General features: G+C 34.6%; 2 protein-coding genes across 5 annotated transcripts; both read left to right on the top strand.

Moving 5' to 3' along the window:
* The first annotated feature begins 325 nt into the window (after nucleotides 1–325).
* LOC109800765 (uncharacterized) lies at nucleotides 326–4,244 on the top strand. The gene is made up of 7 exons (XM_020361626.3): nucleotides 326–772; nucleotides 951–1,030; nucleotides 1,745–1,932; nucleotides 2,081–2,204; nucleotides 2,344–3,578; nucleotides 3,705–3,762; nucleotides 3,915–4,244. The coding sequence occupies exons 1-7, from the start codon at nucleotides 483–485 to the stop codon at nucleotides 3,917–3,919; spliced, it is 1,980 nt and encodes a 659-aa protein (XP_020217215.1). The 5' UTR covers nucleotides 326–482; the 3' UTR covers nucleotides 3,920–4,244.
* A 2,495-nt stretch (nucleotides 4,245–6,739) lies between these two features.
* On the top strand, nucleotides 6,740–14,796 carry LOC109800141 (transmembrane and coiled-coil domain-containing protein STS1). Of its 4 annotated transcripts, XM_020360855.3 has the most exons (15): nucleotides 6,765–7,275; nucleotides 7,362–7,443; nucleotides 8,153–8,659; nucleotides 8,962–9,130; nucleotides 9,239–9,391; nucleotides 10,265–10,362; nucleotides 10,544–10,635; nucleotides 11,010–11,080; nucleotides 11,756–11,891; nucleotides 12,939–12,998; nucleotides 13,084–13,166; nucleotides 13,346–13,422; nucleotides 13,529–13,599; nucleotides 14,130–14,187; nucleotides 14,355–14,796. In XM_020360855.3, exons 1-15 carry the CDS (start codon nucleotides 7,064–7,066, stop codon nucleotides 14,469–14,471), a joined length of 1,986 nt encoding a protein of 661 aa, XP_020216444.1. In that variant the 5' UTR covers nucleotides 6,765–7,063; the 3' UTR covers nucleotides 14,472–14,796. The 4 variants fall into 4 exon arrangements, 1 of the variants encoding a protein (XP_020216444.1); XR_003804308.2 differs by lacking the exons at nucleotides 14,130–14,187; nucleotides 14,355–14,796 and having other exon boundaries at nucleotides 6,745–7,275; nucleotides 13,101–13,166; nucleotides 13,529–13,591; XR_014430751.1 differs by lacking the exons at nucleotides 13,529–13,599; nucleotides 14,130–14,187; nucleotides 14,355–14,796 and having other exon boundaries at nucleotides 6,740–7,275; nucleotides 12,944–12,998; nucleotides 13,101–13,166; nucleotides 13,346–13,418.
* Nucleotides 14,797–15,504: the final 708 nt, after the last annotated feature.

Raw genomic sequence — 15,504 nt, forward strand, 5'->3', positions numbered from 1 at the left:
TGGGCCCCAGCCACAATGAGTGGCGTTTCCTCGGTAACAACTAACCACGTGCTGTTCGAGAAACGCAGAATCGGACACACGTAAGAGTCGCTTTTGTCCATTCATTCACAATCTCAATGGATTATGAGAACCATGTATAAACAGTAATCAATTAATACTAATATCAAGTATCAAAAAAAAAAAAACATTAATTAATAATTTAATATATAGAGTCACGAAAGGTAAAAGCGAAAAGGCAAGAAATTAATTTTTTCTCTTAAAAAAAAAAAAAAAGAAAAAAGGAAAGAAGAAAGAAAGAAACAAGTCTCCTTACATCTGCACCAAGTCCATATTTCAATTCAATTCCGTGTGCCCACTCACTACATCAGACCGACCACGCCCAATTCCCAATTCCTAATTCCCAAATCCTCTGTTAGGGTTTCTCTCTCACTCTCCCCAATTCATGTTCCCTTATCTCTGATTCTCTCCGATTCGATTCTTCCATGGAACCGCACCTTCAGCACCCCCCGGAACCCCCACCGGCGGAGGTTTCGCTCCGCGGCGCCGGTGACTTGGAGAACTCGCAGCTGCTTGGAGCCCCTGTCGCGGAGGCTCGCGACGTTGACCAAAACGACGGGTCTTGCGTCGCCGTTTTGAAGCGGAAACGTGGACGTCCGGCCAAGGGAGACCGCGTCGTCAAAACGACGCCGCCGGCGTCCAGGCAGAAGAGGGACGAGGAGGATGTTTGCTTCATATGCTTCGACGGCGGAAGCCTCGTCCTCTGCGATCGCCGGTGAGTCGCCGTGTTTTATGGTTCCTCGATTTTTGGATAATTGAGTTGAGGTTTTGTGAATTCTGTTTTCGCTTTGGGGCTTTACACTGCGAGTGAGGGTTTCTTTATTTAGCTGTAATCATTAAAGGGTTTATCTAATTCTCTCTCACACGCTCTCTCTCTCTCTCTTTCTTTTTAGGGGATGTCCTAAAGCTTATCATCCGTCGTGTATTAAGCGAGACGAGGCTTTTTTTCGCTCGAAGGCTAAATGGAATTGTGGTATGTTGCTTTTTAAACCGTGTTCATTCTTTACCTGTGTGTGTTGTTTTGTTGGCTTACCCTAATTGACATGCAACTGAATTGGATTTCGATTGCTCTACGTGTTTTTGAAACAGGAGGAATAATATTAATGGTTGATTATAGTTACTATATTGTGTACTTGGTGATTAATGTTAACTGAGGAGTTCTAATTAAAATACTTGAGTTACAGGATCTTTTACTTGTTTACCTCAGATAATAGATATTTGAATTAAATCAGAATTTTGAAACCGGAAGTTATTAACTTATGTTTTATTGCTTAAATGCAATCTGGTCATTCGTAAATGAAATTTTCCATCGGAACTTTTGAAAATTAAAGATAGGGCTGATCAACTGATGATATGATTGTGTTGTGGGAGTGTTAATTTGGAAGGGTGGGGGAATGCATATACTACTGATATGGGAGCCTCTTGCATAGATTGTTTTATATAGTAGCATGTAGATTTCCTTTGCACGTTTCTCTTCTTTTCTGTGTTTTTGTTTAGAATATTTGGATATATGTCTTTGATTATACAGATCAACTCAATGTTCTTCAATGATATTAACTTACTATCTCTTTTAAAAGAGTTTTGCAATTGTTACATTTGCCAATCTGTGCTCATTCGCTCCTCTTTTAGTTTGTATTAAATGGCATATCTTTCCTCTAATAAACATTTATTTTTCTGTACTCCTTAGGTTGGCATATATGTAGCATTTGTGGGAAGGGATCGCATAATATGTGCTATACTTGTACATATTCTTTGTGCAAGGGATGCACAAAAAAAGCTGATTTTGTCTGTGTCAGAGAAAATAAAGGTTTGTGTGGAATCTGCAAGAGGACTATAATGCTGATAGAGAATTGCGACCAGGGAGATAAGTCAGTGGTATGTTAAATATTCTTATATACGATACATGATTACTGACCCCCTTCTGTGTGTTAGGGGAGGTGGACTAAAAGAGGGATGGGTGGAACAGTTTACTTAATGATACGTGATAGTCTAATTCTTTTCTTTCGTTGTTACTTTTATATAGTGTGATGTGGATTTTGATGACAAGAGCAGCTGGGAGTATCTTTTCAAGGTGTACTGGACTTATTTGAAGGAGAAGCTATGTTTGACTTTTGATGAGATCCTTCAAGCTAAAAATCCATGCAAAGGTACTGTTTTAGTTTTATTGTTCTAACTTCCTATGAACTTTATTTTCTTGTATAGACATAGAATAGAATCAAATAATTTGATAAATAAGGCTAAGAGAAGTAGTTATTAGACATAATTGGGATGGTTTCTCTAATGCAGGAGTTGCAAGATTAGAAGCATCTGTTGCTGCTGTGGATGTTTCATCACTAGTCTCTTCAGGGAGGGTGCTGTCTATCAGTGATTTTGTTGATGATAAACCATGGCACTATCAGGATCCAACCGGGAAAGTTCAAGGACCTTTCTCTTTATTACAGCTGTATAAATGGAATGCAAGCGGGTATTTTCCTCCAGATCTCAAAGTATGGAGGATAGATGAGACACTAGATAACTCTACATTGTTAACTGATGTGCTGAGTGGGAAGTATTCAAAAAATGTGTCATTGCCATACAACAGTGAACAGCTGTCTTTGGGGTCCAATATTACTTCAGAAAATAAGGAAAATAGTCAGGATTGTGTTGAGAACGTGACAAGGAATGAAAATTCTGCAATCCACCAAATTGTCGAGCATGGTGGGGAGCAAAAAGTGGCCAATACTAGTACACAATCTAATGGTAAAGATGAATCTGTTAGGAGCAATGGTTGGCATTCTCAGTCTCCTGGTTGGACTATACAAGCAGATGGGAATAAAAATGAGGGGCAAAGCGGAAATTTTGAAAGGAAGGAGGAGTCATCCAAATGCGAAATTTCCTGTCATGACGCCCCCCTTGTATTGTCTTCTCAGGACTGCCCACCAGTCAACTCTATACCTTCAACTGCATTTTCTGAGAAATTGAATGAGAATCCTTCTGATAAATTAATGGAAGTTCAGAAGATTGAGATAAAGTCTCCAGATGATGGAAATTTTGACTTAAACAGAATTTCTGAGGGTCAAAGTAACAGTGGGCAATGTTGTCAGAAACAATCAGAGAGTGAGGAGAATTCAGGGCTATCTTCTGGTCAGAACTGGAGAGCCCCTGATGTAGCTCATCCTGATTGTAACAACTTAAATACATGGCTGTGTTCAATCTTTGGCGAAGCAAATGATTTGGAAGAGTCAGTTTCAGATCTGTTGGCTGAAGTGGAGGCAATGGAAACATTTGGTGGCTTGGAATCTCCCACTTCAATCATGAAATGTGGCGAGGAGTTGGCTGACGGTTCTATAACTGATTGTCTTAGTTTTGCAGATGAGTTTAGCCCCATGCTTGAAGCAGGTAAAGGAGATGCACTTAGCTCCTCCGGTGATTTACAATTACCATCTCAAACCACAACACCAGATGAACCGTTTAAGCAAGCGGATGTATATCATCATCAAAGAACATCTGCGGAGCATTCATCAAAGGGTTCAGAAGTTGAGGTGCGTACAAAGAACAGCATCAGTCTATGAAAACCCTTCCACTAGTTTCATATTTTTTTAATTTACTTTTAAAAATTACCTTTTTGTCGATCAGAAAGTAGAATCTAACCTATTAATTTGATGCAGTCTACTTTCTCAAAGATTAGCTGGAATCCAACCGTTCAATATTCCTGGGATCCTAATTGTAAGTTAGTTCTCCATTTTATTTGCTTTGCATACTATTTTAACAAGTTGCTATTATATTTTGTATAATTAGGATATTTCATTATTTTGCTAGCATCATTCATGATTTACTGAATTTGGATATTTTTCTAAATTGGCTCTTTGGATTTGCAGGTTGACCTGACAGATTATGTTGAAGGGCCTTTTTCTTATCTTTAGGCTACACAGATCTTAGATAAACTTGAATTGGATACATATTATCCTGTTTATAACAGCATTCTTTGCAAACAGCAACCTTTCGCCTTCCATCGTTGTTTGTTTGTTAATTAAGAAAAGAAAGAGCGTTAGGGTTTTTCGTAGTCTTGTCTATTCTGCTCTGTAATCTCATTGAATTTTAAATGTGAAGAACTCCCTTAGGTTTCATTGTCGGACAAATCGGTATTAATCTTTCCTTCAAAATTTCAGAGAAACTAATAATTTATAGTATACATATTTTCTTCAAAATCCTTAGATTCACGACATTTTCTTAATGTTTTATTTTAGTCTTTACTATTGAATCTAGTTTGTTTAAAGCTGATTCGAGTAACAAAGTAAAGAATATTAAGGTAATCAAAGTAATGTTTTATTAGTGTCATATTATTTAAACGTTAATGATTAATATATTAATTTGATGAGAAGACTAAATTTTATATTTTAAAATTTAAGAGACTAAATGTCTTGTCTTTATTTTGAAAGAGAGAATTAAAATTGTAGATCAATGAAAATAAAAGAATGGAAAATGTAATTTAATTTAATTTTTAATATATTAAAACATTTTTGTTACTTTTAATATTATATTAACTTTTTAGTTGACTAATTTACTTTTAAAATATTACTGCTGTGTAAGACATAATCACTACTTGTAATATTTTTAACATAACTTATATAATAATTAATGAATTAAGATCTTCTTTAGAAAAAAATTCTCTCTTGGAGTAATAGGCCCTTATCTAGAGCTGGGAAGGAGGTTATACTCAAATCTATTTTGCAGGCTATTCCTTCCTATGTCATGAGTATCTATCTCCTCCCTCAGACTCTTTGCTTGGAGCTTGAGAGAATCTTGAACAAGTTTGGTGGAGTTCGAACTTGAGTTATACCAAAGGAATTAACTAATTACATTGGGAGAATCTAGCCATTAAGAAGGATTATAAGGGCATCAGTTTTAGAAACATTCACGCTTTTAACTTGACGTTGTTGAGTAAGCAAGTCTGGCGCTTGATATACCAATCTTGATTATCTAATTAGTAAACTTTACAAAGCAAAATATCATCCCAAATCAGATTTCTTGACTGCTCCTTTAGGCTACAATCCTAGATTCACCTAAAAGAGTATTTGGAGCTCTAGACCTTTTTTTATTGATGGCCTCCATTGGAGAGTTGGTAGTGGGAAAAAATTCCTGTTTGGGGTGAACCTTGGTAAAGACAAAACTCCCATAAAATAAGATCAACTCGTCTATTATTCCCGATTTGCTTGGTAGGAAAGTGAATGATCTCATTGATCTAGATAACTATTGTTGGAAAATTGATACTATGAAAGACATTTTCAATGAAAAGGACTATGTTGCTATCCTTAGTACCCCTCTGGTTGATGTGTTTAGTATCGATCGGTGAATATGAAAATGGAGTAGAAATGGTTGTTTTATTGTTAAATTTGCCTATCATGCATGCATGCGTCATGTCTTGAATTATAACCATATATATACTATTGGCACATGGAAAGAGTTGTGGAAAGACTTCCTTTGGCGTTCCTTATGAAATTACTAATTTGTCATGTTAGCTTGGAGTATTTAGACAAGTAGAAATAGGATCTCCTTAGAACCCACAAGAAATAAAGTTGAGAGCTAAAACCAGTCTTGCTGATTGGAATTAGGTGTGCAACCACAAATTGTTATCCCAATAAACCACCAGACAACCTCATCTCTCTAGGTGGATTCCCCACAAAGCGGATGAGCTCAAGTGCAATGTAAATGCAACTTTGTTTGTTGCTAAGGATTCATTTGGAGTTGACTTTTGTCTTCATACTGGGAAGACTCTTTTATGAAGGTTAAGACTAACTTTTATCCATTTATGCTCGAGCCTCATGAATGCTAGGCATCTACTTTTCTTCAAGCCCTCGAGTGAGTCTCAAGTTTTCAATTGGATTCAATTTCCTTTGAGGTGGATTGTCAACAAATAGTTACAAGTATTAACCATATTCATTTTGATCTTACTAAATTCGGTTCCATCATTGGCAAGTGTAAAAACCTATTACTTTTCCTTAGTAATTATAAGGTTTGTTTTGTTAGGAGAAAAACAAATTCGGTTGCCCATCTTTTGTCAAAAATAATTAATTCATATGCTGATTTGTATAATTTTAACTATATTTCTCATTGTATATTCCAAAAGATTATGAATGAATTGCATTAAGATTGTTTCTTTTAAAAAAAAAAAAAAAAACTAAAATTAAACAATTAAAGTTAATGGTAAGAATTAAAAAAATGCAAATGATCTAAAATAATAAAAAAGATTATTACCTCCATTCTTATATATAATACATAATTATCTAATTTACTAAGATTAATAAATTTTTTAGCTAACTTATTTGATAACATTAAATTTATCATATATATATATATATACGTCAATTTTAATTAATTAAATAAAATATTAAATAATTTAAAATTTATAAATTTAATTTATGTATTACTTTTTTTTAATATAATAATTAAATTATTAAAATTTAATATAAAATATAAATTATTAAGTATAATAAATTTAAAAAATTTAATTTTAAAATAAATGGATATCTTCCCGTATAAGTTAATCACCTATACATTAACAATGTAAAGTTTTTTTACACTGGTAACTAATTATATCTCTTAATTGTGCTATGTCATTATAAACATTACAGTGTAAAAAAAGTTTCACACTAACGGTTTATAAGTGATTAACTCTTATTATATTTTAATTTAATTCTATTTATACATTCAGTTTCCTTGTGTTTCTCACGTTTGGTTTTAATAAAAGTTTATTTAAATAAACTAATAAGACTTATTCATGGTGCCAAATGCGAAGCAAAAGAAAAAGGTTTTTAAAGAAAAGAAGAAAATGTGGTAGAGAAAGAAAAGAATTTTTTGAACGAGTAATGTAAGAAAACAGAGAGAAAAGTCTGTGAAATTCCGAAACGAAGCGCGTGCGAAGAGAGAGTGAGGATTAGGAAGTTCCTTCACCTCGACGGTACGGTGAAAGAAGTGGGAGAATCAAAATCAGAATTGGCGTGATCAAAACGACGACGATCTGGTGTTGATGGCGGCGACGTCGTATCTGACGGCGACGCAGAGGTACGCAGCGGGAGCGCTGTTTGGGCTGGCTCTGCATCAGGCCCAACTTCACCAGACTCACCCTCTGGGCCTATCCACCGACGACTTCCCTTGTGAAAGTGAAAGCCCTGTCGCAGTTTCCGAAGACCCCAACCTTTGGGCCCATCACCATTCCGCTTTGCTCCGTCCTGTTTTCAAGTATGTCTTCTCTTCTCTTCTCTTCTCTTCATTCATATTCCGAATAAGAGAATCCAATTGTTGTGGCTTGTGCGTGTGTCGAGCAGGTACCTAGATATTGATTCCGCAGCTTGGTCTGGACTCGAGGAAACTGCTGGCTCTGCTTCAGCTACACGTCACGTCGGACCAGTGCGTCTTTCTACTTTTAAGTCCCACTGCATGATTCCATTCAACTTTGCAAAACCCTGTTTGAAGCCATAATAGTTCAGACAAAACGGTTTACATTTAAAGTGTGTTTCTCAAAATTATGAAAATCATACTATTTCAATAATCAATTACATGAATAATCTATTATTATTGTAATTGATTATATTCGAAATGAAATTTTGTTTGGATAAATATTTTGAAAAACGACTTTAAATGTTTAATTCTGTTCGGATATTATAAAAAATCAGTTTTTTTTTTTGGTAATATATCAACTTAAAAAAATTTGTTAAAAAATAATTATGTCATAAATTTCCGGCTTCATAAAGCTAGCTTATTTTTCAGAAAGAAGTTGCTTGCAGATTTAAGTGTTGTCTCAAACATTCAGCTTATTTCCAAATAACATTTTGAGTTTTAATTTTTGAATATATATTGGGAATGGGATCTCCCAACTGAAAACCAAACACAACCATAGTATGCTTGTAAATTACTAATAATGTATTCATGGTTTTGCATTCAAATGTTTTGTTACTGACTCCACTTTTTCCCTTCTCTAATAACTGCCACATTGGATTGAGTGTCTTTTGTCTAAAAAGTTTGGTGCTGCATGGCATCACTCTTTTTGTTATCATTTCTTTTATAATATGCTTTTTTCCAAGGCATTACTTAAGGATAATGTATGTGAATTTCACAGTTCTTGAGACTATTATCAGAGGAACTTGATGATGATTCTTCCCAAAGGTCAGATCAAGAACTTGCTTTGTCAGAAGCCGTTGATGCCATGGTACTTAGGCTGGAAATGAATTCAGATTCTCCCAGGTCTAGAAGGAAAAAGTTACGTGAATATGAGCACCAATGCCGTGAAAAGTTTTCAACTGCTGATGCTGAACCAAATTCTGAGAAGGTAGATATAAAATTAGAAACCCAGTCGAGGACAGGTACAAGTACTCCTTTCCTTGACTGTGAAGAGCCACATGAGGGATCTATCGATGGTTATATTGATGAGTGTCCAGTTGAAGAGGTAATGATTCTCAGCTATCAGAGGAAGCTGACAGTGCTCTACGAACTTCTCTCTGCCTGTCTGTCAGATTTAGACGAAAATAACAAGAAATATAGGCAGAGGAGAAAGGGCTATGATGCTCGACATCGTGTCTCTCTACGACTGCTGGCAACTTGGCTTGATATCAAGTGGACAAAAATGGTTGGTGAACGAATCATTTAATTGGTAACTAACATAGTAACATGTGATTTGGGAAAAAACTTTTGATAAATTGAGGCGATCATGAGATATAATTGTAGGGGAATTTTTTTTTACATGGCAAGAACTTCACTTTGGTGAAAATTGCCTATACACTCCCCCTTGATATTTAAGTTACTTATTCAGCCTACTTCTATATGGGGGGATATACTATAAGCTTTGCTTTAAATCGTCTCTTGTTAAAAAAAAATCACTTTTATTGGTTCCATATTTTCTAGTGATGAAGATGAATCTTCACTTTGTAGGAAGCCATTGAGACATTAGTTTCTAGTTCTGCAATGGCTTTCATTAAAGAGCAAGAGTCAAGTAAAGAAGAAACTCAGGCAAAAGAAAGCAAGTGGGCTAAATGGAAGAGGGGTGGTATTATTGGTGCTGCTGCCTTAACTGGGGGAACTTTGATGGCTATTACTGGTGGTATGAATACCTTAACATCTTTTCTGTGTTCTGGAATATATAATTACAAATTGAATAAATTTCCTTGTAGATTGAATTTGATTGTTTTTGTTTTTATGCATCAAACAGGATTAGCTGCCCCAGCAATTGCTGCAGGACTTGGTGCTTTGGCTCCAACTTTGGGTACTCTGATCCCTGTTATCGGAGCAAGTGGATTTGCTGCAGCTGCTAGTGCTGCTGGAACTGTTGCTGGTTCTGTTGCTGTTGCTGCATCATTTGGAGGTATATATTACTTATATGTGATTGGATTTTACTAGAGTCTTCTCATGTTGTTCTATTTAGTTTATTTCTTCAATTGATATAGAAAGTGAGTAGCCTTTTGTGAATTTCCAGTGTTGTTTAAGGATACTATCACGGCCACAAACTAGTTAGTCATTATTCATACGTTTATGCATCTTAGTGGTGCATTATGTTCAATTTAGGGTTTTGGGTTGGTTCTCAATATGGTAGTTTTTGTGCTACATTACTGATCAACTTGCATTTTTGTTGCTACAATTTACTGATTAACAAGCTTACAGTTATTGCTTTATGGCGTTGTTTGACCTTGTAACCAATACACCTAGTAGAAAAAGGCTTGGTTATTTACAGTAATTGCTTCAATGAAATAAGTTAGATAACTGTCAGTCAAGCTGCAAAAGGAAATCTTTGAATGGCCTTTTTCAAGAGGAGTTATAAAAGTTACATGGGAATTTTCTTTAATCTTAAATAATCCGGAGTTAAGCATGCATGCCCTTTAATACTGCCTATATGTATTATCCAGAAGTCAGTATGTTTGCTTTAGTTTGGCCTTTGGCGTTGAAGTAGAATTGATTTTGAAAAAACTGAGAGAGAAATTGCATTGAATGTGTATTTTTCATTAGAAGGTATGATAATTGATTTCTAACTGTGACACAAGTGGAGACTACGTTTAGCCATTAATATACAATATTCCTTTGCAGCACATGCTAGTTATATATTATTGGGATATGTTTATGATCTATAGGACAAACAAACAACTCTCTTTTTTTGCAGTTTTTTCTTCTTTACTGTAGTACTTTTGGTGTTGCTCCTGTTTTATATAATGAAAATCTTTTATATATCACTTTGTTTCACTAGCTGCTGGAGCTGGACTCACTGGAACCAAAATGGCTAGGAGAGTTGGGGATGTTGATGAGTTTGAATTCAAAGCTATAGGAGAAAACCATAACCAAGGTGTAAGTTTTTATTGATTTCACATTTCCACTTTCTGGTGACTATTTCTTACCTGCGTTATGATCTGTATACAGAGGAGAACACATGTGTAAACTTTGTGTAACCTTTTTTATATTATCTATAACTATTTTTGCATTTAGTTTATTGATTCAAATTAGATTCTTATTTGGCTTCTACTCGTAGAGGCTTGGGGTTGAGATCATGATCTCTGGATTTATCTTTGAGGATGACGATTTTATAAGGCCATGGGAAGGACTGAATGACAACTTAGAGAGGTACACTACACATAATTCCCATTTTCCTTCTCCTAAAATGGTTATGTTTGGTTAATCATTATTAAGGGAAAAGTAGTTGATAAAATTGTGAATATTCTGGTTGAATATGATTTTTCATTGGCCAAGGGCAACATTTCATGCAAAAATACGGTATTAAGTTTTATCACAATTTTCTGCAGTTTCTCTTCATTTTGAAAATTGTAATATTTTTGACCAACTTATTTTGGAGAAATAACCCCTTATTTTTACTATCTTCCTAGAGAGTTTTGAAAATAGGTGATTATTTCTCCAGAAGAAACAATTGTTTCCAAAGATCAACATAATTATGAACCTTGCTACACAAATGACATTTCATATGGCCTTGCTAAAGTTAGGTATGCACTACAGTGGGAGTCCAAGAATCTAATTGCCCTGAGCACTGCAATTCAGAATTGGCTTACTTCAAGTAATTGGTTTGGGTTCCAGGCTGCTTTTACTTGGGATTTGACTCCTCTAAAGCGGTCTTATCACTTTAAAGAACAAAGTGACCACATCTTTACCGTTAAATATTTAATGGCTCAAATTTAGTTATAATTAAAATTTTGCAAACTTAAAAAAAATTAAAATTAAACAATCACCACCATCGACATTGTTGCCACCACCAGCACTACCACTACCCAAACATTATTATTGTCAATGCCACTACTACCATTGTTGCCTCTATTGCCACCCTGTCACCACCATTGCGGTAGTAATGATGATGACAGTGGCAACAATGGTGGTGCAGCGGTGGCAACGCTGGTGGTAGTGACAGTAGTGCGACGATGATGAAAACAACAATTGTGGTAACAGTTATGGCAGTGATTGTGGTGATGTTGGTGGTGCTTGTGGCAGTGCCGGAGTGTGCTCATAAAAAGGGAAAATTTTAATGTGCATTATTTTGTTTAATTTTTTTATTTTAAGTTCTCAAAATTTTAATAATGATTATATCTGAGTCATTAAACTTTTAAATGGTAAAGATGTGATTACTTTATTCTCTAAAGTGATAAAACCATTTTAGACTAGATTAATCCTTACTTATGTGTAGTATATTTAAGTTGAGATGTATATTATTGATGCCATTATTGCTGATTTGCTTTAGGAATTGCAACGGAGCTGATGAAGCAAGGGGCAATGATGACTGTCATGCATGCTCTTTTAACTGCATTGGCTTGGCCAGCAGCATTATTTGCAGCAACTGAATTCATAGACAGCATATGGACAATTGCTATTGACAGGTTTACTCTCATCTATTGATTGTACGCATATAGGACTTTTTCATATTAAAAGGAAAAGTGTTTACTTGCTATTTGTTACTTAATGGCACACATGCAATTCAAGGGTTTCGATTGTTTTTGCGGGATTGCACATAGCGTGAAATTGCTTGGTAATAGTGGATAATGATAGTGTTTTATAAACTTGATAAACAGTCATGGAAGTTGGCAATCGTATTAGACTAATTTGATTTGAATTATTTTCATCTTGGGGGAAGCTTGGTTAGATCATATCATTTATGCTTTTCCTTCCATATAGGTTTGATAACACTATATTATCTTGTTGGGATACAAACAAGATCTTACATTGATAATATAAGAAGAGAACAAATAGTTTATAAAGCATACATACTCCAATAATTGAGAGATCTTTTGGGTGATAACCAAAAGTAAAATTGTGAGGACTTAGGCTCAAAACGGATAATATCTCATCATTACGGAGTTGTGTGTGAAATCCCCCAATAGTGATAAAATAATATATAAAGGTATGTTAGGTCTTTTGTTTGAGGGGAGGATTATTGGGATACAAATATACTTCCACATCGATAACATAAGAAGAGAAATAATAGTTTATAAAACACATACATACTCCAATGGTTGAAAGGTCTTTTGAATAATAACCAAAAGCAAAACTATGAAGACTTAGGCGCAAAGTAGACAATATCTTATCATTGTAAAGTTGTGTGTGAAATAATCTTATAAAAAAAAATAACAAAGTTATAATCCTCCTCTTGATATAAAATATCCCCTTAGACAAAATAACCCCAATACATCTTCCATGTTAAATGTCATCATTTTCTGGCAAGTAGTGGATAAACTTTGGGATGTTGAGTTGTTTTGGCATGCCATGGATGTTATCTGTTTATGTCTATCTCTCTTTTTTAAATAAAAGACTCACGAAGGGGTGATGTTTTCAATTTTTGTCTATTTCAATAAAAAAAATTATTACAGACAGTTTCCATTCTTAGTTTGCAATTAATCCTGTTTGTCTAAGATAATTTCACTTTTCAGAACAGACAAGGCAGGAAAGTTGCTTGCTGAAGTATTATTGGGAGGATTGCAGGGAAATAGGTGTTGAGCTTATTTCAAAGTTTCTTTAAAAATTTAGCTCCTATGAAATTTTGGAATATGCAAATTTTTAATCTTTAAGTTTCAGGCCTGTGACACTTGTAGGTTACTCACTTGGGGCTAGAGTTATTTTCAAGTGTCTTGAGTTTTTGGCTGAAACAGAGAACAGTGGTATGTATCTTTTAATCTTGTTGACTGTCTCTCGAAGGATAAGATTTTTACCCCCTTAAACTTTTCATCAGGTTATGAGTAAACATGTTATCATTTCTGTGGGGGCTCTTGTGTTTATCTGTTAAATAAGATGTGCCGTTTCTTATCGATTTTGAGGTGCTGCTTTTGTTTATTGGCAGCTGAACTGGTAGAGAGAGTTGTTCTTCTTGGAGCACCCATTGCGATCAAGGATGAGAATTGGGAAGCTGCTAGAAAGGTAGATGGGGATGTTAGTTTTTCTCTTAAATAGTAACTTCTCAGTCTCACATGTATGATAGAAATGTAGTTTTCATTAATTACTATGAGATCCTGGTATTCTGTAGATGGTTGCAGGAAGATTTGTAAATGCCTATTCAAGAAATGACTGGATGCTTGGAGTTGCTTTCCGCGCCAGGTACACAAGAATTTAGTGGTAGAACTCTGCGGTGTTGTCGGATTATTCCAGTTGATCAATAGTGCATAAACTATATGAACCGATTAATTCTTCCAAAGATTCACTTCACAATCAAAATTGAATAATGAAAGAATGTTACGAGTTTGTATTCGTGGTTCTCACCACATAATCCTTGGACCAAATAATTTAAATGCAGTTTTACACATGAAGTTGAGTTACGCCATTCTAATTCTGCAATAACAGAGAACTGCATTCCGAATTTTCATCGACTCTGTTTCATCTAATATTGGGATTTGGGATCCTTGAAGTTCTGGTGACCGTGGTCAATTTTTGCATGATACGTTTTTTGTGTGTGAGCACTGTCTCATCTAACCTATCTGGACACAGAAATAGGTGGTAGAATGTCATGTGACTTGACACGGTTGTTTCTTACTGACAGAGCATGCTTCCTAAGTTTGAATAGAATAATTTTAATTATATTTGTAGACTTTTTAGTAGACAGTAGAAACTAATCTATTAATTTTGTGCAGTCTACTTTCTCAAGGATTGGCTGGAATCCAACCTGTCGATATTCCTGGGATCCAAAATGTTAGTTTTTTCACCATTACCTTGGCTGTGCATGACTATTGTTACCAGTTGCTGTTTTTTTTGTTAATTTTGGGTACATTTGCAAGTTGCTATTTTGTCTTGTAAACTAGCATTCATAGTTCATTGGATTCGATTCTTTTTTGTAAAATGGTTCCTTTGATTTGCAGGTTGACGTGACAGATCACATCGAGGGGCACTCTTCATATTTGTGGGCTACACCACGGGTGTTAGATGAACTTGGATTAGATTCGTATTATCCCGTTTATAACAACTTACTCTCCTAACAGTGATCCTTTCTAATTCCTCTTGGTTTGAATATATGTACAACTTCCTAGTGTTCATGTCAAGTGGATCGGATTCTCCCTCAATTCTCCAGAGAAATATACAGTAATAATGGCCTGTTTCATATCTTTTCACCAAACTGCTTGGATTGAATTAACGCCTTGTATATGGATTACTGTTACTGTATAGCCTGCGTGCCACATGAGCAACATATATTATTAAAACTAAAACTCTCCATTGTTGATGTTTTACGATAATGCAAAAAATATTTGCAAATTTTTAATTATCAATATACTTTCGGACAGGGTGATTGCATACGCTTTAAAACTTATCCTCAATTATCATCTTTATTATTGTTACTGGCAGGAATATTGTTATAGATTATAGATACAATATAATTCAAGTTATTAAAAACTCGTAAGTTGACTATATATTAAACTGTCATAAATATTTATTTCTGGCTTACACTTGTGAAATCAACGAAATTTGAAGAAAACAATGAAATGCTAACTGTTAAACGTGAAGTTTAATTAAGCAAGAGTATTATCATCTTGAAAATATATCAAATAAAGGTGTAAGAAAAGTTTCATTAATCTCGATGTCATCTTCTAGGAATTATGTTTGGTTAAACCATGTTGGAAAAAAAAATTATCTGTTTAGCTCATCTAAATTAAGTAACCATAATAAAGTAAGTAGTATCATATGTTGAGTCTTTCATCAACTGTTTATATTTTAACACAATTATGATTTGTTGTTTGTGTATACATAATATTTTCCATTCATTCTTTCATTAACAATTAAAATTATTTAGTTTGTTTCTAAAACCCACTTTAAAAGAGTTTGATTCAAAGATTATGTTGAGATGAATTTGGCTCTTCTATAATATATCTGAATTTTGAGGAACCAAAATCTATTAAAAACCATAGGTTGGATTAGTACGGCTGAAGTTCATACAAGTATGAACAAAATATAGTCTACCTGAATTGAAAGCAAATCAATTAAAACCAATTATGACAATTGATCAATTGTGATGAA

The sequence above is a fragment of the Cajanus cajan genome, chromosome 11 (genome assembly GCF_000230855.2).
Source record: "Cajanus cajan strain Asha chromosome 11, NIPB_CcT2T_4, whole genome shotgun sequence".
In the NCBI taxonomy this organism is placed as follows: Eukaryota; Viridiplantae; Streptophyta; class Magnoliopsida; order Fabales; family Fabaceae; genus Cajanus; species Cajanus cajan.